General features: G+C 39.3%; 1 protein-coding gene and 1 pseudogene across 1 annotated transcript; one reads left to right on the forward strand and one right to left on the reverse strand.

Annotated features, from left to right (window-relative positions):
* Positions 1-8,078: 8,078 nt before the first annotated feature.
* LOC137987958 (uncharacterized) lies at positions 8,079-13,641 on the forward strand. The gene is made up of 5 exons (XM_068834033.1): positions 8,079-9,678; positions 10,213-10,322; positions 11,424-11,764; positions 12,575-12,727; positions 13,475-13,641. The coding sequence occupies exons 1-3, from the start codon at positions 9,483-9,485 to the stop codon at positions 11,586-11,588; spliced, it is 471 nt and encodes a 156-aa protein (XP_068690134.1). The 5' UTR covers positions 8,079-9,482; the 3' UTR covers positions 11,589-11,764; positions 12,575-12,727; positions 13,475-13,641.
* A 2,385-nt stretch (positions 13,642-16,026) lies between these two features.
* On the reverse strand, positions 16,027-17,341 carry LOC137987966 (uncharacterized; annotated as a pseudogene).
* Between the last annotated feature and the right edge of the window lie 6,149 nt (positions 17,342-23,490).

Raw genomic sequence — 23,490 nt, forward strand, 5'->3', positions numbered from 1 at the left:
GCTGTCTGCTTTATTTGTTAGTTTTCGCTATATTCGTTATATTTGTTATTTTCGTTATATTTGTGTGGCCCAGGCCTTCTCTTGTCTCCCTCTAAGAATTGTTATTCTTGCTGCTGTGGCTTGTTTCCTTTGTTATTTTCGTTATATTCTCGCTCCTGCCTTTTGCTTCATATGTTATTTTTGTTCATACTTAACAAATGTTTTGTTATATTTGTTATTCTTGTGATTGCATGCATTTCTGGACATATCTCTTCCAACCTGGGCCAATATATTTTAAAACTCCCAGAAAATGTGGACTATTTGGTGTTATTTGTGAGGGCTTACCCAGACAGGTGAATTCTACCACAGACGAGGCCTCTTCTACTGGCACAGGAGCCAATACAACTATCAGTTACGTTCACTACTACTTCAAAACACATGGATTGGGAGAAAAGAAACGGGTGTGCATCTGAATGCTGATAACTGTGCCGGACAGAATAAAAATAACTACTTTCTGTGGTACCTGGCATGGAGAACTATGATGAATCTGTATCACACCATTACCTACTCGTTTCTTATCGCCAGTCACACAAAATTCCGACAATAAACAACGCCTACAAAGTCAACTATGTGTCGTCACTATACAAATTTGCCCGCCTGGTTGAGACTTCCAGCTCAACTGGAATAAACAAAGCTCAACTCATAGGAACGCATCATAGGAGAGTGATTGTTTCCGTATACGACTGGATTCATTCCTAGGACAATACTTCGAGAAGTTTCCAAACATTATCAAGTTTCATCATTTCCGCTTTTCACAGGAAAACCCTGGAGTGGTCTTCTTCAAAGAATTTGTGTCAAGTCCAGAACAATCGTTTATGTTGTTCAAGAGAAATGTCATTTTCCATCTTCTTTGACCTTCCCTAACGAAATCAATCCCGATGGACTGACTGTGGAACATAAGAACTATCTCTACCGCTGAATAAGGCAGTTCTGTAAACCAGGAACTGAAGACCTCATTGCTCCAGCACCGTGAACTTTCAATGACATTAACAGTGTAGCTTGCATTTGTAAATAATGCTCAGTACTCGTTAGGAATAGTTGTATTCTTATTAAAGAATTGTGTGCAATAACGACTTTTCTTACTTCCACACTCGCGCTTTTACTGCGCCTTTCAATAACACGTGGACACTACAGTTCAACGCTCAACCAACAAAAAGGTTTTCCGACTACTGCCAAGCACGCAAAAATCAAATCAATTAAAAAGGCTGAGCGCACTTTATAAAACATAGTCGAAAGCTGGGAGGAGCTGCTGAAAGCTCGCCCAACATTTGATTGACAGTAGCTTAAAACGCATTTGTCGGTTGAGCTTTGAATTTAAAAGTCTATATTTGCAAACTCGGGCTAGAATACCCGGCCCACTAAGTATCTTATTTAAAAAATTGTCACAGCAGTCGTGTTTATCAATGCTGCTTTTGCGTCCACTAAATGTCTCACTTAAAAACTGCCACCGCAGTCCCGCAGTCTGCGGTGGCATGGTAGAGAAAATGATATTCATATAAATAACTCTGTTCCTAAACTGGGTATTCTGCAGTCTAGAAGCTCCTTAGCTTTCATTTACGGTTCTGTTAACTGCACTTTTCATGAGATTGTGTGAAGAAAAGAACTCATTTGTGGGTTGCGCTTTGAATTTTAAAGTCCGCATGTTATTGAAAGGCGCAGTAACATCCTCGTCTTGTTACTCTGCTATTCGATATTTTGCAAACTCTGGGTAGATTGCTGAATACCCGGCCCACAAACTGCGGTGACAGTTTTTTTCAGTAGGACATTTATTCCCGTTTATGAACTTGAGCTTGCCCCTTATGCACGAGATCACATGAAGAAGAAAGCACTCGTTTACTGATTAAGCCTAAGTGCTTGTTTCAGTGATTAGGCCTAAGCACTCTCGTAAAATTTTACCTTTCATGTGGCGGTTCGCTTAACTACACTTTTTACGAGATCGTCTAGCCCTTGAACAATTTTCATTCATCTACTACGGGACTGCTGACTGCAGTGGCAGTTCATTTTACCACTTGCCCTTTAACAATTTTTGTTCATCAACAAGGGGACTGTGGACCGTAGTGACAGATCAGTTTACTGCTTGCCCTTTTTAAAGGGTTCATACCCTTTGAATGTATGAAGAGTCTTCATACATCGATTATGGGACTACAGTAGCAGTTCATTTTACTGCTTGCCCTTTAACAATTTGGTGCATTCAACCATGGAGCGTCAAAGGTATATCTTTTAGATTCTCTGGATGTGCTTGACTAGTCCATAAACAAATTGAAAAGTTGTTGAATACAACTTTAACAAAATTTTTAGTTGCTTTAATTCACTACCACCCAAGAAAAATAAAAAGGTCCTTTGCAGGCTTCTCCAATTTTCAACTCGCTAAAAGCGTACGTGGCTCCGTCAAATTGAAAACAGTTTGCGATTCAAACCCTTAGTCGTAAAAAGTGCATCATGCTAAAAATTTACAAAACAATTAAATACATTTCTCAGTCTTTTAATTTAGATGTAAACATTCCCAGGAGCTAAGCATGTAAATATCACCTAACAAAACAAAACTACCCCGCCAATTGAAGGGCAGGAGTTTTGATCCCTCCGCTTTCATCAAGTGGGTATAAAAGGACTTTGATTTCCTTTCGCATTTGTACCGAAGTGTTAAGCGAACATCAGATAATTGATTTCGTAATGTCGTTAAGGAAGTTGTGTAAAGACTCAAACAAGCGTCCTCTTAAAGCTTTGTTCTTTTTCCCTGATGAAAATTCAATTGGGATAGCACCAACACGGCTTATTGTTAAAAAAAAACAGAGACCTAACAGAGCGAATGAAAGTGAGTCAGTAAACTGGGAAGGAAAAAAGGTCCTCGCTGAAATACTGTAGTGGCCTTGAATGGTAAGTTGCCCTAAAAGTATTTACGGTGATATTAGGTACATCACTAAAAGTTAGTTGAACCTTGAAAATCATATACATGTATTCGCATCGATCCTAGCATATTGCCTTCACAGTTCTTGACAGGTCCCTTACAATATCATCAGGGACAATTAGCAACGCAGATTTTTGCTATGGCGACAGCAACCGGAAGTCAAATTTATTTCCGGTAGACGTCTTACATTTCGGCGGGAAGCCGTTCCCTCTCCGTGCGGATGACAGAACAGCGAGTTTCCCGTTGTCCACAAAACGTGAGTACATTTTTTGCTTTTACCCATTAAATATCTACCATTTCTTTCTCATTTGGTTTCCGAAGACTTCAAAATGAACTAGGCAATATAAAATTGGAATTTAACCTGAGTTTTCGGCTTAATAATGTGTTCAAATGTAATCTTAACTTTCAGTTCCGAGGCATGGCTGTAAACATGAACAACGACAACAAATTAAGTTCATTTAACGAGTTAAGTTAAGGTAAAATCTAGTAAATTGTACCTGTAACAATCTTGTTTTACGTTGATAGCTAACCTACTAAATGATAAGATTGTGTGGCTTTGAGTAGCCATGTTAGTTCTGATAAGTGTTAAGAGGAATTTTACACAATTTGGACTTCATTTCAAGGAGGTAAGTGAGTAAAGAGAAGACTTGCTGAAGTCAAATGAAGCTTATAAAGAACTTTCCTTCGATTTACTGAAGACTTGGCCTTGCAAGGACGGCCGGGAACTCGGCGGAATGCTCAAATATGTGTTGTTTGCAAATTTTTGTGTTTTATCTTTATGTAGAGCGCCTATGGAGAGGACCAATGAGCACGACGTTTTGATGCTGAGGGAAATTATTGTCAGTGATGTATTTTCTTTCAAGAAAGGAAGCATCGGCCGACGAGATGCATGGGATTCTATAGTTGAAAAGCTTAATCAGATAGACTCGCCACGGGTTCGCATCAAAGACAAGAGAGGTGTTAGGTATTGCTTCGACGAAAATTTAGGTGAAAGATCAGAAAGGAGGAGGTGGCCAGTGGTGTCGTCATTGAAGATCTGACAAAGAAGGAAGTTCTAATACAAGAGTTGATCGAGAGAGAGGATACCATCAAACCAGATGACAACCGTCTATCAGTTCAACAAGACAAAGATAAAGTAGAAGACATAAGGAACAAAGCCATGGAGAGTGTGGGGGAAACAAAAAAGCGAAACTTTTCGAGAGGAATGACTGATGAGGAACAGCCAACAACCTCAGGCTGCAAGAGATGTGCACAACCGCTCGTGGATTTCTTGCGCAAAAATGCTAACGCTGAAAGGGAACTTTTTCCAGCAAGAGTTGGATATTAAACGAAAGGAACAGGAAAAACAGCAGGAAACGATGGAAGCGATGATGTTAAAACAGCAGCAGATGAATCAGGCTTTCATATCAGTTGTCGAGAAACTGCTTGAGAAGTGAAATTAGGATGAGTTTATTTGTAAACAATGCCTTGTTTACAAAATGAAATTACATGCTGCAAATTCGTTAACGCATGCCAGTTAAAACATTTCAACCCAGTTAAAGTTTTGGAAATTTAAATTTGTCAATGAATTTGACAATGACTCTTACACCTTACTGTATTGAGCTTCAGTCTCGAATTTTATAGCTAATTGTTTGCAGCCTGAATATAATGTTGAGTTCGAATATTTCACGTGCGCCATTCCATTTCATGACTGACTGTACAATTTTTTAGGTTAATAAAAATTGTCTTTATAAGTTACTGGAAATATTCTTCCAGAATCTGAGGGTCAAGCTCGAAAAAAAGTGAAGTTTGGTTTTTATAAAGGCAAGTGACCACATTTCCAAGCAGTGCACATACCACGTACATCTTTCCCACACTGCTGAGTTCAATCTTTAAATTGTTTTTGTAATCAAGGAATTTAAAAGAGTTAATAATGTCACCAAAAAGCCATTCAACGGAAACTTATACTTCACTCATCGCGTCATTGTAGGCCTGCATCTGTGGAGTAAGACAGCCTTGAGCTTGGAGGTGTACCCTTCAGTTCATACTGTATATGATTCATTTCATATACCATTTCATCATTGAGGTGTACCCTTAGAGGGTATGCTGGGTCCCCATACAGATGCACATGGGTTGACCAGTTGGAGAAATTGCAAATCTCTGAAGATTAGTAAGAAGTCCTGAGTCAGCCAACATGCCTGCATCGTGCTTGCATCCCTCTGAACTAAAAGAACACTCCATCAATTGTCTGATTGCAAAACAAAAAATTATATTTTTGCCTCACTAAGCTATCCTCCTTAGACAGAAAGAGTACAAAATTAAGGGGTCTGATTGAGACCATCAATCGACTGAGAAAATTTGTTTTCATGCATACTTACCTACTGGCACAAAAATATTTCCAAGTAATCCATTATGCAACTCCAGCGATTGGAATTTAAGGGAATGAACCCTTTTATGTCCATTGTAAACAACTCTCTGATCATGTCCTGGTCTGGAGATCGGCCTGACGGTTCCATTGACGAATCCGAAACAATTGTTGAGCGGAACTCCTTTCCTTGAGATGGAATCAGCATAGCTCAGTAGGGCACGAGGATTTAAGATATTTCCATTCCACTGTTTATTAGGTGACCGTGGTTTTCGTAAATGTAGTCTAAGGTGTGATTTGTTATAAGGCTTAAAACAGATACCGGTCTCCCAAATTGAGGAATCATATCACTGTACCTACAGGGGTAGGACACTGTTTTCAAAAGCATACACAATCCTTCCATACTGTCGAAGACAGTCCTTTGTCGACAGTAGAAAGTGGGAGGCAATTGCAGTGCTTCAGCAAGGCGAGGAAGATCAGTTTTTTCAATGCGGAACTCTGCTTTACTTTCGGCTGAATCGATGTTATCGAGATTGAACGGGTCATATTGCTGGTAACTAGACTAATAAGTGTCATAAAGAAGGACCAACTCTTTATCAGAAACGACATTGTTAACATAGCTAAGTAGAGTAAGAGCGATTCCCAAACGTTCTTAAATGAATTCATCTTCAGTTTTCGTTTTGCAAACTGCAAGAGACAAATGACGACGTTGCCATCACGAAAGGTAAACGTTTTTCTATTTTGGCAGGAAAACACAGACTCCAATCCAGCCTTAATCGGTCGCAGACGTCGCCATCGTCTTGAATACGAGGTCCCTATTCTTTTGCAGTTAAAACTGCTTATTTTTTTTGTAACTGAACTGGTTAAAACAGTTTAATGTAACCATAACAAATGCTAGTCATGTAACTAATAGTTGCATTTACAATTTGTTATTGCAGAAGACAAAGATGTGTTGAAGTCAAAAGACCTAGAGTGGAGTGAGGATAACCTGTTAGAGCACTGAGCCGCCAAAAAAGGAAGTCGCATGGCCAGACAAGGTAGAGATGATCTAAATGAAATTATTGTAGCTTATAGTCTAACAGTCTAAACAAAATGTAGTTCTTGCTTTACCCTGAGTGCTATAGCGTTTTTTAGGGGTCGAAGCCACCATTGGTGAGCAATATATAAATGGTGATCTTAGCGAGACCGATCGCGGCTTACTTCGCTCAGTGGTTCACCGTTCCCACAAAGAACCCTCTTGCACACAGGATATTTTCGCTTAGTCAAATATGCAATTGATTCATTAAGTTTCTATTCCATTTTGTAAAAGATTTTTGATGACTGTCCGACTGAGATCTCTCAGAAATGTGAGTTTGAATAATTAATTATTCTCAAGTACAAATTATCTAAAAGATTTAGATCATTTCGCACGCTTGCTATAGGATCAAGAATTCGGCAATCAAGCATATTGAAACTTACATTTCTTAGCCTGTGCTCTGATGATTTCCTAGTCTTTTTTTTCAACTGGTTTCAAATAAGGCTTGTGAATGCAAAAATTCGAAAAGTTCCAGGCCGATTATGTTGGATTCGTTTGATCTTAAATACAGTTTTTGGCAACTGAAAGTTTAAAACTTTTTTCACTTCTGAGATTGTGCATTAAACCCTATCCGGCGAAAGACTTAACAGTCACTTCACAATAATTTTAAATGACTCGTTTTGCGTTCGAGTTGTGTCAGAAACTGGAAGCCGTTCCACGTAAATAGAAATCACGTTTCCGAACCCTTCAGACACACAAGAGAAATATAATAAATAATTATCTTAATAACCTCGTTTTGCTCGGTCCCTACCGTAAGTTATGGATCCTTGTTTTTCGCCTTCAATTTATGGCCCGCGCGCTTCGCACCTGGGGAAAAAACTTGGTCCGTAACTTACAGTACAGACCTTGAACTCAGTTAGTAAGAGGTATATCCTGGTCAAAAGGGCTGGGTTTAGTAGTCTATTGTTTGGTAAATTGAATTGTGATGACCTTTAGGTAAGGCCTAAAAACAAAACCCCAGCTTTGACACCACCTCAACCCAAGCCTCAGTCACCACCGGAACACCCATACGATAAGTTCGTTTTGGAACAAGAAGATAGGGAGGTGGAGTGGCTTGCTAACCACAGCACACATGCAGCAAAGAAATCTTGTGAAATCAGCATCCTTAAACAGCAGCTGGAATAGAGTGTGCTTTGTTAAGGGATCAGCTCAAGGGAAAAAAAAGTCCCTGTAAGGTACAATATTTTTTCAGCTGAAAATGGCAAGGAAAAAAAATTCGCCTCGACTTGCAAAATGTTCTTACAAAAACAGTATAACCTCTCAGTTTTATCTGTCGATACGTATTTTCTAAAATTTGGCGCACACAATGTTGCTCACGATGCACTACTCGCGACTTGCAGCTTTGACACATTGCACTCGTTATTTTCACTTTTATCCCCTGAGCTTAGAGCGAAATGGAGAACTATTGCAGTCTAGTTCGTGTCAGTTGATATCCTGAAATTTACGTAGTCGTGGTTTCTGGCAGATGATGGACAAATATGACCTCTCACGCGAAAACGTACACTAACGACTTTCCGTGTATGACCAGAATTCCGTGTGGAAGCCGTGTTACGCCCGTGCAGTTTTAATTTTAAGCCATTCTCGCGGCTTGGCTCACTCGTGCGACCTACCTGGTCAGCCGTGTAAAAAAAAACTGCCCACTCGTTCCCTAGAAAAGTCCACTCGTTTGAACCAGGTTGGCAACCGTGTGATAAATATCACATACCACTCGTATGCAGAAGCGTCTACTCGTTCAAACAACACCGTAAAACCAAAAACGAATCATTCTTTCAAAGGACTCGAGATAATTATGCGTCATACGGTGTTTCTTGCTTGATCACTCATCGATCAATGGATTGATTTCGCATCGAATCTTATGCTTGTTATCTATATTTATTTATTTTGTTGCGCTTCAAAAAGGTTTTTAGCTATAACCGTCGTCGCGATCGCTTAGGGTTAAAAGAAACATGCCTGATGCTAGTTGTTCAAGTTGTTTGTGGTTGCTTGGTTTGGTTTGTAGTGCGTCACTACAAAGCTCTCTCACCGCTCTCTTTCGCTTCCTTGGATACATGATCTTCAAATAATTATTTGTCGATCTGTAGCCTTTCATTAGTGGATGTACACAGCCTATTTTACCGGCACTGAAGTAGATTCGCTGACTCAGAGGCTCTTCACATGATCCCGGTTGACTGGGTTGGCTCGGTTTATACCGAGATGAAATTGTTTTCTGTTCATATCGCCACTTTCAGCCCGCTTTCCGAGATGAAAATTTGAAGAAAGACAAAAAGTTAGTGGTGACTTGATCATTCAGGCATGAAATCATATGAACAAGGCCGGCGAGAATTTCTTGCTTTTTGTTGATTAAGCAACCTCAGATACATTTTGACTTTACATTAACTATCAAATGAAACTATCCCAAGCTTCATTGTCGAAGAAAAGTAGAAGTAAAAACTCGATATAATGTCCTGTCTATCACGAAAATGCGTTGTGTTATTTTCAGCCCGGTAACCAGGCTGAAGTGTTTATATGGCAAAATTTCCAGCCCGCTCACTGATATCCCGGTTTGAAAAACCGAGATCTCGGCAACCGAGCCAGCCCACCCTCTCATTTGAACACCGTGATCGAAATGTTTACAAAGGACTTAGAAGTTGAGGCGAGATCTCGGAAACCGGTCTCGTATGAAGAGGCCTGCACACAGGTAAAGTCGATTTTCCATGGATGTTCATCTCGATTTTTTTTTTTTTCAAATCTGTCAGGGTTGGTATTAGGGCGAGCAAAACTGCTTTTTCGGATCAATAGCCTCACTGACTTGAAACAATACTCCATTGCAGTTGAGAAATTCTCACATTTTGTCAAGTGCCCCGCAGGTGTATCATTAAAACAATCTTATTGTTTACCCAAAGTAATGATATGGAACTTTGTGACCTTACAAGTTACTTACCGCTTAAACAACTTGAGCGTAAAATTAAAAATCTCAGTTATCCAATGAAACTGTGGCATTTTAAATGCACATGTCCTTCAGCTTCGCAATTTAAGGAGCACGCGTTACATAAAAGCTAAATTATATTGTGCTAGCTTAATCAGCTCAGTGCCCCAAATTTGTCTTGATCGAACCGTGATTCAGTTGATACAGCCAAAGAATGCCTCTCCGAAAACTATGCAAGCAAACAAGCAAACGAGCCTCGAAGGCGTTATTTGTCCTCCCTGAAGAAAAAAAAACTGGCATCGCGCCCACACGTTTCATTGTGGAGAAAGATATTGACTACAGGGAAGGACTTACTGTCCATGTCAATTGGGAAGGAAAGAGAGTTGAAGCGGAGATCCTTGCTCTAAGTGGTAAGTTTCCAATTTTCCTACTTTGTGAGTCAAAAATAGCGTGAGATCAAAGGAAATAGAGTGAGATGCTGGAACATCCTACTTTGTTTTATGATGTAACCTAATAAAAGTCTAATAAAAGAGTAACACTTGATATTTGTTGTACTCCCGTTTGTTGGGAAAGTTGAGAGTTGTCGGTGGTCAATATTTGACGGACCCGCTAGAAGCTCTCTCGGTATTATGAGACTTTTTTTATGCACCAAACAGACTTTAGACTGGAGGAGTTATTTGTGTATGAGTCTTTTATAAAATTTCATTTTCTTGGCTTCTTCGTTCCACGGTTTTGCATTTATTTTTTAATGCGGCTCAAAATCTTGTCCGGCAGTCCCTCAGAGGAAGCTAAGGAAGCACGATCAGTTATTATTTGGGTTTGATTGAGAATTTACGAATTCGAAAACGCCAACAGGACAGTACACAAATCCTGTTACTTTCTAAAAGCGCTGCAGTTAAGCGGCCGTGATTTGCTAAGGAAATAACGGTTCACTTTATTTACAGATGATGACAAAGTTCTCTTGGAAAAAGACTTGGACTGGTCCAGAAAAAATGTTCCCGTTGAAATCAGTCAAGATTCTGAAGAGCCACCTCAAAGATGTCCACAAAAGAAGGTAACCTAAGTTCTTTGTTTTCGCTCTACAATCTTTATAGGGAACGATGAGAATGACGTTTCGCCCATGATGGCATAGAATATCCTGTGTCCAAAAATTTAAAAACCTAAGGCCTTAGGAGCGCCAGTTACGTAATGCGCTGTGGCTACTTATTGTGCTTGGTTTGCCATTTAACTATAGAATACAGGGACATTTTTGAAGCCATAATTTCACAGTGGCTCGACGGCTCGTCAGTCAAATTGGATGTTTAAAGCACTGTTATAAGATTATCTTTGAGTGCTTCAGCGGCTCGTCAGTCAAACTGGATTTTTAAAGAACTAGTATGAGATGTATCTTTTTATCGCTACACAGTGAACTATTAAAAGAGTGCTTAGGCCGAGTGTTAAGTATTTATGAGTCAATGAGTCAATGAGTCCATGAGTCATGAGTCATGAGTCATGAGTCAATGAGTCAACGAGTTAGTGCAGTTAATTAAACCATAAAATGAAAGCTAAAATTTCAGAGAGTGCTTAGGCCTAATCACTGAAACGAGGGCTTAGGCTTAATCAACAAATTATTGCTATATTGACTGTGAGTCCATTGACTCATGGCTCATGACTCATTGACTCATTTGACTCATAAAACATGCGTTCTCGCTTAGGCCTGATCACTGAAACAAGCGCTTAGGCATAATCAGTAAACGAGCCCTATATTCTTCAGGGGCCAGTTCCTGAAAGGTGTTATAACTCTATTCCAGGGATAAATATGCCGAAATAAGGCACATTTATCCCTGGAATAGAGTTATTACACCTTTCAGGAACCGAACCCAGATGATCTCGTAAAAAGTGTGGTTAACCAAACCGTAAACTGAAAGTTAAAATTTTAAGAGTGCTTAGGGCTAATCACTGAAATGCGTCACGTTATCTTCAATTTGACTCGTGAAAGCCCTTATGTAACTATAAGTGGCTCTGTATTCTATAGTTTAGCCTGCTACTGTCTTCAATCAGCAATGTTCCTAAAACCGTACGGCAGTAGGCTGATTTTTTAAATTTGTGATTCAGTTCAGGACCACTTCATATTTTTACCTTGTTTGGTTTTAACCTTTGATTTTCTTTCATGCAGAGTGCTTCCGTCGACATACAAAGAGATAATACCGAAAATGGCATTCCAGGGAGTGACGACCCGTACAACCGTTTTTGGCAGGTCAGAGGAAGCGAGAGATTGAATGGAAAGAAGTTCGTAAGTCCAAGAAGGTCAAAGTTGCGGCACCTATACCAGCGCCCATAGTTGTAGCAAGCAGCAGCGAAAGTCCTTTAAAAGACGACCGAGTTGCCACACTTCAGGATCTGCTTGCAGCAAAGACAGAGGAATGTCGTCACTTAATGAACCGGTTGGATGCCATGGAGGAATTCAGCCGAAAAATTATCGCCAACCAAATGAAAATGCAGGAGAATTTTGACAAGGTAAAGTTAATTAGTAGTCAAGGTGGAGTAAGGTGGTCCGATTCTCCTATTTTACCAATTTTACCAATTTTTATTCCCTGATGATACCACAAACGAGACAAACACAAAGTATATTCTTCATTCAGTTAGCGTCACGCCACATGACCACGCCAAACACAATGTTATATATTCTTCATTCTATAACCGTAGCGCCACAACGCAACAATATGTCAAAGTAAACTTCAACATTTTCACCTTTATTTTACAATGGCATAACCAACAAACTTTATCCTACTCGAGTACTACTGCTTGGTGTAAAAGACCACAGCAACACTAATATCGGACAGTCATTTCTGAAGCATCTTAAGGTCAAATCGTAGAACTGGAACAATCGGAGAGTGAATTCTGGAGAATCTTAAGGTACAGTCGTAGAATTGGAAGAATCGGAGAATCGGAGAGTGAATTCTGCTTTCTGAAACATCTTTTTAACGTAAACTCTTCAGGTAAAATCATCTTCAAGTTAAAATCGTAGAATCGGAAGAAGACGGTATATTCGTAAAACATTAAAAACTGTAGTGGTTAAATCGGATAATAGTACCCCTAAATCGGTGTATACTATTCTACGATTTAGCCATAATCGCACTGCTTTCGACAAGACATCTATGAAACCTTTATCCATGAGCGAGTGCTCACGTTTGAATTGAATTATGATTAAAGAAATACAGAAACTTGCAGAGTTCGGTAGTTTCTAAATCACACGAAAATAGTGTTATTCCTTTGTATTGAGCCATGCTAATTATAAAACTACGCATTGCGTTGTATTTCTTTCAGATGTTGGGGAAATTGGACAGTTCAATAATTCAAGCAGAAAGTAAACTTTTGACCGCGATGCAAGATGTTGAGAGAAATGTGGGTAACGCAATATTCAAGTTGGATGTTCGCCTCGAGTTGTTGGAAGAGCGACCTCTAAATCAATATTCCATGGTAAGAAGACTTTTACTCGAAATTTTAAGGATTGATTTAGAAGGGTTAATTGCTTTAAGACAGAACATGTCAGCCATCAAACGTGTCAGGCAATTTGTTCTCCCGGCAACATTGCATATTAACTCATTTACAAACATTCAATTCAACCGCGTTTCGACAGCGCGGGCCCTAACTTTCTCAAACTATGAAGCTGATGCACTGATGCACCACAACTGTTCAGAAGTCTAAATTGGAAATATCTTAGTAATCAGGTGACTTTCAGAAAGCCTTAATGGTCTTCAAAATATTTTAAACGCCTTGCCCTTGAGTCCTTAAGTTCAAAATTTATAAGTGGATCAGATTCTACTTTTAAAACTCGCTATTTCACAGCCACGCACAAATTATAGTTGTGATAGTTTTCGTTGCAGTGGTGCTAGTGTTCTCTGGAGTAGCCTTCCTGAAAAATTAAGGCAAGCAGAATCTCTGACTCAATTCAAAGCACCTCTTAGATAAGTACTATTAATGACCAATAATGCACTGCATCCGTGGAAAACAGGTTTCAATATGGTTAGCAATCATACCATTGTAATTAGAATTGTAAATAATGCATTTTAGATTATAAACAGTGATAATACATTTTGGATTTTACGTTTCCGAACTTTTTGTACCTGAATGAATTTTACCGTGGTTAAAGATAGATGACCTCGACTTACCTTACTTATGCTATTCTTGGTGAACTGCTAATATTATCTTTTTCCTTGATATCAGATAAACAGTACAGAATTCGAAGAGGAGATCACTCCACTGCTTAATGTTGCCCAACCATCAGAAGACTGTGACGACCTAAGCACAATTCATTTAGACACCTTAGGCCTTGTGAGTCTTGGCGCCGAAGTCCAACAAACTGTTTCTAGTCAAGTTGAACAAGCTGAGCAGACAGTATTAACTGAAGAGAGTGTAGTGTAACGTGAAGTGCTAGATTTCTATCCCATATGAACCATGTGAGCGTTAGCCCTACTGATTGAACTGGGCCCACACAAGGATAGAGAAAAACTCTGACCAAGGTGGGAATTGAACCCACGACCTTCGGGTTAGATCTCCGCCGCTCTACCGACTGAGCTACAAGGCCAGACGGGAGCAGGCCGTGGGAACTGAACATGTCAAAGTCACGGCAATTAACATGTACTAGTACAAGGAAAGGTTACGTTTATACAAACGTTGGCCGTGTAGCACTTATATTTTAAACAGAATTCACTGAAGAGAGTGTAGTGTAACGTGAAGTGCTAGATTTCTATCCCATATGAACGGCGAGGAACTTGTTGTAACGTGCGTGACGCCCTCTAAAGTCAAAGTAGTACAGGAGACACTTGGAAAGGAAAACGAGCGGCACTTGTGTGCTCTGAAACTGTTGCAGTCCATCTTTGTGAAGGAGGAACTTGCATCAAGCAATACAGATGGTACCTATGGCAAGAAGTGCCTCGATGCCACGAAGCTAAACTCTCTCAAAGCATTGGTTTTTAATAGATTTCCTGCAAATGCGAATGAGGACAGAGAAAAAATCTGGAGGTCTATAAAAAGTAAAATTAATACTAAGTGTCGTTCCATTTGAAAGTGCGCAACCAAAGAGTCACCTGTTCATTCGTTGTAATGGATTTTTCCTTTTGCTGTTTTGACTGTATTTTCTTATAATAAAAGAAATGTATCAACCAAATAAAAAATGTGCATCATAAAAGTTAAAAAAAAATTTTAATCTAATTATTAAAAGTTCTTAATTGTTCCAATCGTCAATTTCGCCTGAATAGAAACAGACGAAATATGCGTCTCTAGTATAAAAACGGCCAATAACACTTTCCACTTGTTGTAAAATGAGCGACTCTAATTAATGACTTCATTGAAAACAAAGCAAGCTGTAAAGCGGCTGAAGCAAACACAACTCTAAATCACCACATTCACTGCGTCCCTAATGTTGCGCTGTTATCATGTAAGAAAAAAATGCGCAATGAACTCTTACTCTTACGCCGTTGAATTGAAAGTTTTGCATCGAATGTCCTTGAAATCAATAATGTTTTTCACGGCCGTGATTTGCCAGTGCTTGCTGAAAGTAAAAATTAAAATAATATTGTCAAAGCGACTGCAGTTGGATATACGTTTTTAACTTACTAATTTTAAATTAAACTTCCGAGCCTCATTATAAATCGAATGCATTTCAAGTTTAGGAACAAAATCAAAACTTTTTCAATGGGAACGTAACCGAAACGCAACAAACCGGAAGCTCAGCGTTCATCTTCGCTGACATTGTTAAAAATTTTAATGTCTAGCTCACGGCGGCGAGGCTTCCTGCAATTACGTTTCCACTGGTTATTAGGCAGTGTTTACACGTGTCGATTTGAAACCACTGCCAAAAGTGGAGCGTTTGCAAAACGATGGGGTTTCATCTGTCGTGTAAACAGCGAAACCGCATCGATTTGACTACGGTTACTACATGTATTTTGACACGAAATTTACGTTGCTCAATTAAAAAGTAGTGAATTTAGCACGTGGTGTAGCGCTCGCTTCTACCATCACGACTTGGATTTTCTGGGGAAAACGGTTCTGTGGAAACACTTTCAAACCGCATCGATTTTGACGCCGTTTCAATTCATGAAACCGTGTGGATGTGGAACAGCGTTCGTGTAAACGCTGCCTTAGCCTCCCAGGCATACTCTCTTAGGGGGTTTGTCGCGCACTGAGGAACGCGTGACGAACCATTAGAGTCTTCAAGGGAGGCCAACTGGTTATCGGTAAGCACTCAAAAATGCGCCAAATTTCTGGTGTCTGTTTTAGCGACACGACCCTGAAACTAGCACGAAAAGACGTTCCAATTTACGAGCGATATTTCTTGGATAACTACTGTTCCAAGGAACCACGAGTGAACATTCAGCGGAAGTCTTTCGTAAACTCTAGAACGAGAATATGGAACTCTCTCCATTCTGAATGGAGCGCGCTTGCAAAAAAAAGTTTAAAAAAAACCAAACGAATTCGCAATTTTTTTGCTTGCTGTGCTCAGAGATGAGCTGTTGTCAAGAACCATTATGGTATCCTGTAATTTTGTTTCATTCATTGAGTCATCTAATTATTTATTTACGTAATTGTGAAACTTTTCCTTACAGAGTGTTACGTAATCACAAAATGAAATGTTAGGGTTCTTTTTATTTCACTATCATGCTCTAAGTCACACCACACACCTTAATTAGTATACATGTTGCTAGACGCATGTAGTTTTATCAGTCATTGTAAAAAAATAAGTGAACTTTCAAAAAATAAACCTGAACCTGTAAACCTGAACCTGTTTTGGATTTATAATATAATGTTTGGCACGCTGCAAGAAACTAGAGTTCAGCTTAATACCCAAAAATTACACACTTGGGCTGTACAGACATGTTATTATTTCTTATGGTGCTGTAGCGACGAGCTCCTCTGTTCCTGGTTTGCAAAACTGGCAGATTTCGCGGTACAAATACTGCTTATGCTCTTGAGACAATCCTTGGGGTCTGACCGTGACTGGAGGCATTGCAGGCGGTAGCATGGCAGGGTTCCTCAGCAGTTGGATAGATTGCTCTGTTGAGGAGTGGTACTCTTTAAAAAAAAGTTTACCAGGTTTGTCTTTTGTAATTCTAAAATGATGGTACCTTTTGATGTTTGGAACTTTAACAAAGTACTGTTCAAGGAATGCAGACCAGTTGTAGACAGGCACAATTACCCTGCCATCGTGAGTGCCAACGAGCTGGGCTTTGTTAACTCCAGTAGAGATGGACGTTTCGACCATTTGAGCAAATTCGTAGAGAGATGATACATAATTTACCTTATACGATTTCTTGATGAGTCCGAAACAGCGATTGGGACCAAACTTCGTGTGACCGGTAATTAAAAATGAATAACTGATCCAGTGATGAAGCTGATGTATTACTCTCCACGAGAGGTACCACAGGAAACAGTTGTTTTTATTTTGTCCAGTGCAGTTATCAGCATGAAGATGAACGCTGGTTTCGCCGAGTCCATGGTCATGAAAGTAATGATGGACAAAGCTTACTGTTGTGTTTGCCCCTTTACCTATGTCACTTGCTTCGTCAATAAGATAGTTAACTTGTTGCGGGACTGCTTTGCACAAGACGCCAAAGATTCCACATTTGCGTGGCGTTTTGAAATAAATCGGCCCTGGCTGCACGGGGTTGCTCGGAATATGAATTTGTTGCGCAAAGTCAAATGAATAGTGAATAGTTGTATCGATTGAGCACGGCTCATTTCTTTCATCCAACTTAATTGTCTCTTCAAATCTCTTAAATTTGCTCTGTGACTCCAAACAAATCTTGTTGTAAAAGTCTCTCTCTGTTTTAACAGATGTTAAATGTTCTTGTTGAGCAATAACACACTACGACTTTTCCCAGTCTGGAAGGTTCGCAGATCGCAAAAGCTTAGATGTATTCTGTTGACACGTCAGGCACAGGTCGGTCATTGGTTTCGCAACGACAACGTCGGGATGAAACTGCTCCCATAGCTTTACAAATGTTGTGTAACAGACAGCGTGTTTTCCCGATTCTTCGCAGGTTCTTTTAAACATGCGTCACACATTCATTTTTGTCTCAGAAGATGACAGCAGGCGAATTTCATCCTTTTTAAATCCTGGTATTCTTCCAGGAAGGAGGACAGCATTTTCCTCAACATAATTTGTTAAAAAGTTCTTTACATCTTCGTTTATGGCTTGTTGTGGCGTGTTGTGAGGTAAGCGCTTGCTGTTTCCCTGGATTCTTTGGGAAAGTCCGTTTTGCTCGTATAGCTCTTTTAATCTGCGGAACCGCGAATACCTTAAACCATAGAGATGTAAAAACATATCCTTGCAGATCGGAAGGTTTTGATACAGAAAGCTGCATCACGATCTTTCTTTCCTTTTTTCGCCAATGACTTCAATTTTCGTAACAGCTTGGATATTAGCGAGAATCACAAGGTCGAGTTCTGCATGTGTCAGTTCCAGGCAATTGTTTAGATTTGACAACACGACTTCCTCCAAAAACTGATGGCAACACGGACCACCTTTCACCCCACGAGAGCACCCGCATTCATCTCGTAAAAACCTTTTTACATTGGCGATTATTTCCTCATTTCCGAGCACGTCTTGATCGCATTCTGCCATGAATACGTGAGTTGAACTGATTGTTGCGTTACGTGTCACACGATTTTTTTCTTTTGGGCTATGCAAATTTTGCAAGGAATGTGGGAACTCATGCGTTAATGATGCGAATATAAGATTTTGATGTTCGCGTTTTTCCCAAGCCATCTCTCCAGGGTGATGAAAAAATTGTAATCTTTTTCGCAAATGAAAAATAAATATTTCTCACCATTAATTCATTGGATACGTTTTTTTAAAAAAAAATTATTTGGAATTTCAATGCTTTCAATGCCAATGGTTTGCGGCTGTTTTAGTTGCCAATTTTGATCACTTATGACTACCTTGTTAAACAAAATAATTATTTTCATTTGAGTTACCAGTTGACTGCTGACCTTTACGAGCTTCTAAACTCGCGAAATTATGTAGGCATCCACATATTGACATTGAAAGGGAATTAAATTTTCTCAATCTCATTGTTGTTCGTAGCCGTGATGCCAAGATGCCCGTTTGATTTGTTACTCATTGTGGTGTCTCGGTTCTTCTTAGCACAGTTTTGCGCTTTTCGTTTTTAAGGTCAGGTTTCGTACAAACGACCATAATTTTTAACAGCCATTTGCGTTAACCCCTGGAATTTACCCACTCGTGCAAAATTTTTTTGAAGCCGTGTAAAATTTTCGACCACTCGAGTGGGATTTCTGAGAACACGTTTGGTTGTGCAGTGCCACTCGTTCACTCGACTTTTCAAGCCGTTAGCAACCCGTGAGGGCGCCATGTGAAAAACCCGTTTCCCGGAAAGTCATTAGTGTATGTTTTCCCGTGAGAGGTCACAAATTAGGAGACGTATTCACTGTGATGGAAGGCAACATTGCACAAAGACTGTCGAGCATCAAGGAGCGACTAGAATCCTTGGAGACTGCGGTAAGTTGTTATAAAAAAATGACCTATCACTACTGTGCGTAGCAAGTGTTCACGCAGGCTATGTCACTACATGCTGCAAGTGCTTTTTTGTATTCCAACCTACTAGGAGAGGGTCAGTCCGTTCTTATCCATACTTTATCAGCCGTTATTCATCAAAACCGTAGGTTTCGGAATCCAGATCTTTGCTTGATAGCAAATATGGCAGACTTTGCACTATAAGAAACGAAACTTATAAGAATTTTAGAGAGTTTTTGGAGAATTTTAGAGCTTTTCTTTGGGAAATTCCGTAACGAATTTTACACTTATGTCCAGAAATGCACACAATAACAAAATTGGCAAAATAACAAAATATCGCCGACAATTTGACGATTTTGACAATTTTGGCAAATGTGGCGAAATTTTGTTAAATTGCCACATGTACATGATTGCCAGCCATGTTGGCGAATCTGGCAAATAGGGCTATTTCGGCGAATATGGTGATTTTGGCGAATTCTTGTCAAATCGCCAAATGTATGTAAATTAGTTCCATACATGGCGGCCAGCCATGTTGGCAAGTCTGGGGAATATGGCGATTTCGGCGATTTTGGCGAATTCTTGTCAAATCGCCAAATGTATGTAAATCAGTTCCACACATGGTGGCAAGCCATGTTGGCGAATCTCGCGAATTCTTGTCAAATAGCCAAATGTATGTCAATCACTTCCACACATGGTGGCGAGCCATGTTGGCGAATCTGGTAAATGTGGCGATTTCGGCGAATTCATGTCAAATTGCCAAATGTATGTCAATTAGTTCAATACCAGGTTGCCAGCCATCTTGGCGAATCTGGCGATTTCTTTTGTCAAAGAGGTATACTCTTCAAAGCAACAAGGAACTACCAACCAGTTGTTTTCCCACAGCAAGGAGAACTCAGTTGTAGACCTAAGGACATGATAGATACCTGATTGATTGGTTGACCCATTGAGCCCAAAACTGCTAATATTAGCCAGGTGGTCAGCCATATCTACATGTATGTAATGAAATGTAACACATTGCTTCCATGTTTACACTTTATTTATGCTGAGCCGAGTTGACGATGTGAGAACAGGTTTCACCGGAGTAAAACACAAGTTTTAAGTCCATCAGAACTCAGCATGGTTTCCCTGTGAATAAGCTATTAATGCTAATAGACCAATTTTGATATAATTTTATTAAAATTCAGACTTAAACACAAGGCATCATCTCAAGGTGCTGGGGAATGAATATTATGATTTGTATCACTTTACTCCCCTAAGCCTTCAGATGATGCCCTTTGTTTAGGACTGAATTTTAATATATCGCAATTGGTCTATTACGTAATTAGCAATACGACTCTGGAACCATCATTAACTATCAAAAGAAATAAAATCCATACAATGTGCAATGTTGTTTCAGTTAACAACAAAACATACAGAAGAGGATTTGAAACAGAGACCTTCTTTCCTTAACTGATCTCATGCCACAAATAGCCATTTCAAGCCTTGACTGGACGGCAAGTATGTTTTGCAGGTTGCAGGCTGCAATTTAATTATAACTGCAAAACTGCTGACACTAAAAATAGTTCATAACCCATATACTCATCAGGGGTTCTTACATAAAGTAGTTGGCGTCTTTTACGTGGTAAAAACTTGGCAACTTCACCCTTCAGCAAGTATATTCTGTCTATTGTAAAGAGCATCATGTAACAGTCACGGTAACTCTATCGCTTTACCTTTTTTTTAAGTGCCAGAGGTTTTCCAGTTACAATTAAATTTCAACCTGCAACCTGCAAAACGTACCTGCCGTTGACTGGATTGCATACATCGGGAGACTATAATAGTGGACACACATTGGTGATTCTTGCTGTAAATTATTTCTTAAATTGCTGTATTAATTAACAATTAGACTCATAGCCCTTGCAGGCTATGGGCTAACAGCCTTTAAGGCGAAGCTGAATGGGCTATTGACTCCGTGGCCCTTGAGGGTGAAGGGTCTAATTGTTTTATTATCACCCATCTAGTCAGACAGAAAAGCCAATAATAAATTAGCAGATGCAAGTTGAAGAAATATTTACTTGGGAATAAAACGAACTAAAGCGTAACCTTTTCGCTACTCGAAGACTATTAATAATAGTCCTCTGGTAGCGTAGCCAATCAAAATGCAGGATTTGCATTAGTCCAGTGGTTGGGTGAGCTTACAGTCAAATCTCCCCTTAATTACTGTAAGTTTTGACCTCTATTAAGCAACTCGGTTACCATTTGCCCAGGAGACTTTTTTAGTGTCTTGACTTGTATTAACAGGGACACGGTGTCAATAGACCTTTTTGCAGATACGAGTCATTTTGATTTCTAATGTTTCGAAAGACATTATGGGATGCTCAGGGGGCAAATTAATACGTATTTGCCCCCTGGGCACCCCATGATAGGTATTCGAAACAATAGAAATCAAAATGGTTGCCATATCGGTAAAAAGGTCTATTACGTTTTTATACAGTTTTTCAGTGAGTGATTAAATAATGGGTGAAGTCATATTCGGGGTCACATAACACTGGCGTTATATCAAGTTCTATTGTTCAGTGTTCCACTTGATATCTAAACAATAGAGTTGTCACTGGAGTAGTGTTACACTGGTTTCTCGCAACTGAGACTGCAACCAGTGCAACACATGAGGTACAACAATTTATTTCCTTGCTTGTTTTAAGCAAATCATGAAAATGCCAGAACTGAATGTTTCTAACTTGAGGTCAAACGTCTGAACCACACTGGAGATCGAATTCTTCTTTCATTGATTTTGGTTTGAGCCAATTGCATGAAAATTGATATTCACTTGGCACCACAGCACAAGAGTCACGTCCTCTGTTCATGCATTTTCGTTTAATAATGACCTTTCCAGTAGTTGACAATGTTTAAAAACTCAGTTATTCATGTTTCCATTAGTTTAGGAACATATCCAGTTACATTTATTTAAAGTTTTCTGTCAAGTATGACAACAGACACAGATATCAAATTACGTTTCTCAGAACAAATAGGTAGCAAACAAATTCCATGGCAACTGAGACTCCAAATTGTTGTCAGTCTTTTTCTGTTACTTTGTCAAAAAAGTTATTGTGCAGTCCAGTAGTTTTGACCAAGTAAGTAGTTTTACCAGTGCTGTCATTCAAAATTGTATATCTAGTGATTAACAGTCATAAAAAATAACATTTTGATTATATTTGAACTGTATCCTTTGACCTGTATTTAGTGGTCACTTCCCATTCCCAGAGGGTGATTGACATTAAAGCAGAACAGCTTAAGCCTGTTCATCCAATGCATTTATTAAACACTTAATGACTGGTCCCTCGGGAAACAGTTCATTTTGTTTCCCTGAGGCCAGCCAAGAGAAACATTGAGATTCGAGAGAAACAAAATGAACTGTTTCCCGAGGGACCAGTCATTATGTGATTTGTTATATAGCACAAAGAAAAACGCACAACGGCAAACAGTTTTATTGTTAGATGTCAAGTGACCTCAAAGTAACCAATGCGAGCGCATGCTGCTAGGGAAAAACGGGTATATATATAAAAAAAGTGTTTTATTACAATGTTTACATTCAACGCTTTTCACTGAACAATCATCTTTATCCTTAGAACAACAATTCAGCTCGCTTACCATTGCAAACAGCACTATATATTGTATCCCCAAAACACACGCCAATACACGGTGTGTACATTGACAGAGTAAGAGCCATCCACCCCAACCAGGATAACTCAACATTATAACTTGCTTATCATCTGGTTTTTAAATTTGACAATGGTGATTAGGGAGCCATGGGCAAGCTCTGTTGTATTAGGATTCGTATTTAAAAACCAACTATCGAGAAAACTATAACAAATAATGCAGAAAATGCTATTAAAGGGCCCCTGTGACCAATAAATCAATTCATATTTTTCTTTGGATTTCAAAACTATGTTAACAAAACACTAAGTGACCCACGTTTTGAGCCTTGATTTCAAAAAGACTTCTCTTTATTTTAACTGTAATTTTCCTATTTAATGGTCCGCCATTACTAACATTATGTTCTTGAGAGAGCTGGAACGAGGAGAAAATGACGTCAAAGGCTCACTAGTTTAAGAATGCAATACGTGTATACGCCGCAGAATTAATATGCAGCACAGGGGTTTTGGGCTTTCGGACTTTTAAACTCACGCTTTGCATTTATAATACGCTGCGTTCACACACTGAAATTTTAAGCTAGTGAGCCTCTGACGTCAGTTTTCCCTAGATCCAACCGTCTAAGGTCCAATCGGTCAGTTTTGAACGTGAGTAATGGCGGACCGTGAAATCCAAAACTTACATTCAAAGTAAACGACCTTTGGATAAAAATCAAAGCTCAAAATTTTGCCAGTTAGGTGTTAAGCAAACACACTTTCAAAATCTGAAGGAAAAAGGAAGTGGTTTTTTTTATCACAGGGGCACTTTAAATAGATTTTTAGCTTAGGGTATTGTTTGTAAAGGCCATAATTTGCGAATGACATACTAAATAAATTGATCATTCACGATAACAATCAAGCATGGTTTACTTTTTCTACTCAGGTGGGATTTTTCAATAATCACTGGCACTATTGTATAAAATAACAAAATGCTCTGCAAACGAAAGTGTAAACTTTGGACTTGGCTTATATTAAGTTCGCCACTGGGGATCACTGAAGAGGGTAAAAACGATTTTTAAGCATTTAAGTTTCTCACATAC

The sequence above is a fragment of the Montipora foliosa genome, unplaced genomic scaffold, assembly GCF_036669935.1.
Source record: "Montipora foliosa isolate CH-2021 unplaced genomic scaffold, ASM3666993v2 scaffold_396, whole genome shotgun sequence".
NCBI classification, from domain to species: Eukaryota; Metazoa; Cnidaria; class Anthozoa; order Scleractinia; family Acroporidae; genus Montipora; species Montipora foliosa.

Excerpts from the sequence above, each read along its gene's own strand:
- LOC137987958 (XM_068834033.1), top strand. The coding sequence starts at position 9,483 with ATGCCTCTCCGAAAACTATGCAAGCAAACAAGCAAACGAGCCTCGAAG. Across the intron at positions 9,679-10,212 it reads GGAGATCCTTGCTCTAAGTG|ATGATGACAAAGTTCTCTTG; the intron begins GTAAGTTTCCAA and ends CTTTATTTACAG. Across the intron at positions 10,323-11,423 it reads AAAGATGTCCACAAAAGAAG|AGTGCTTCCGTCGACATACA; the intron begins GTAACCTAAGTT and ends TCTTTCATGCAG.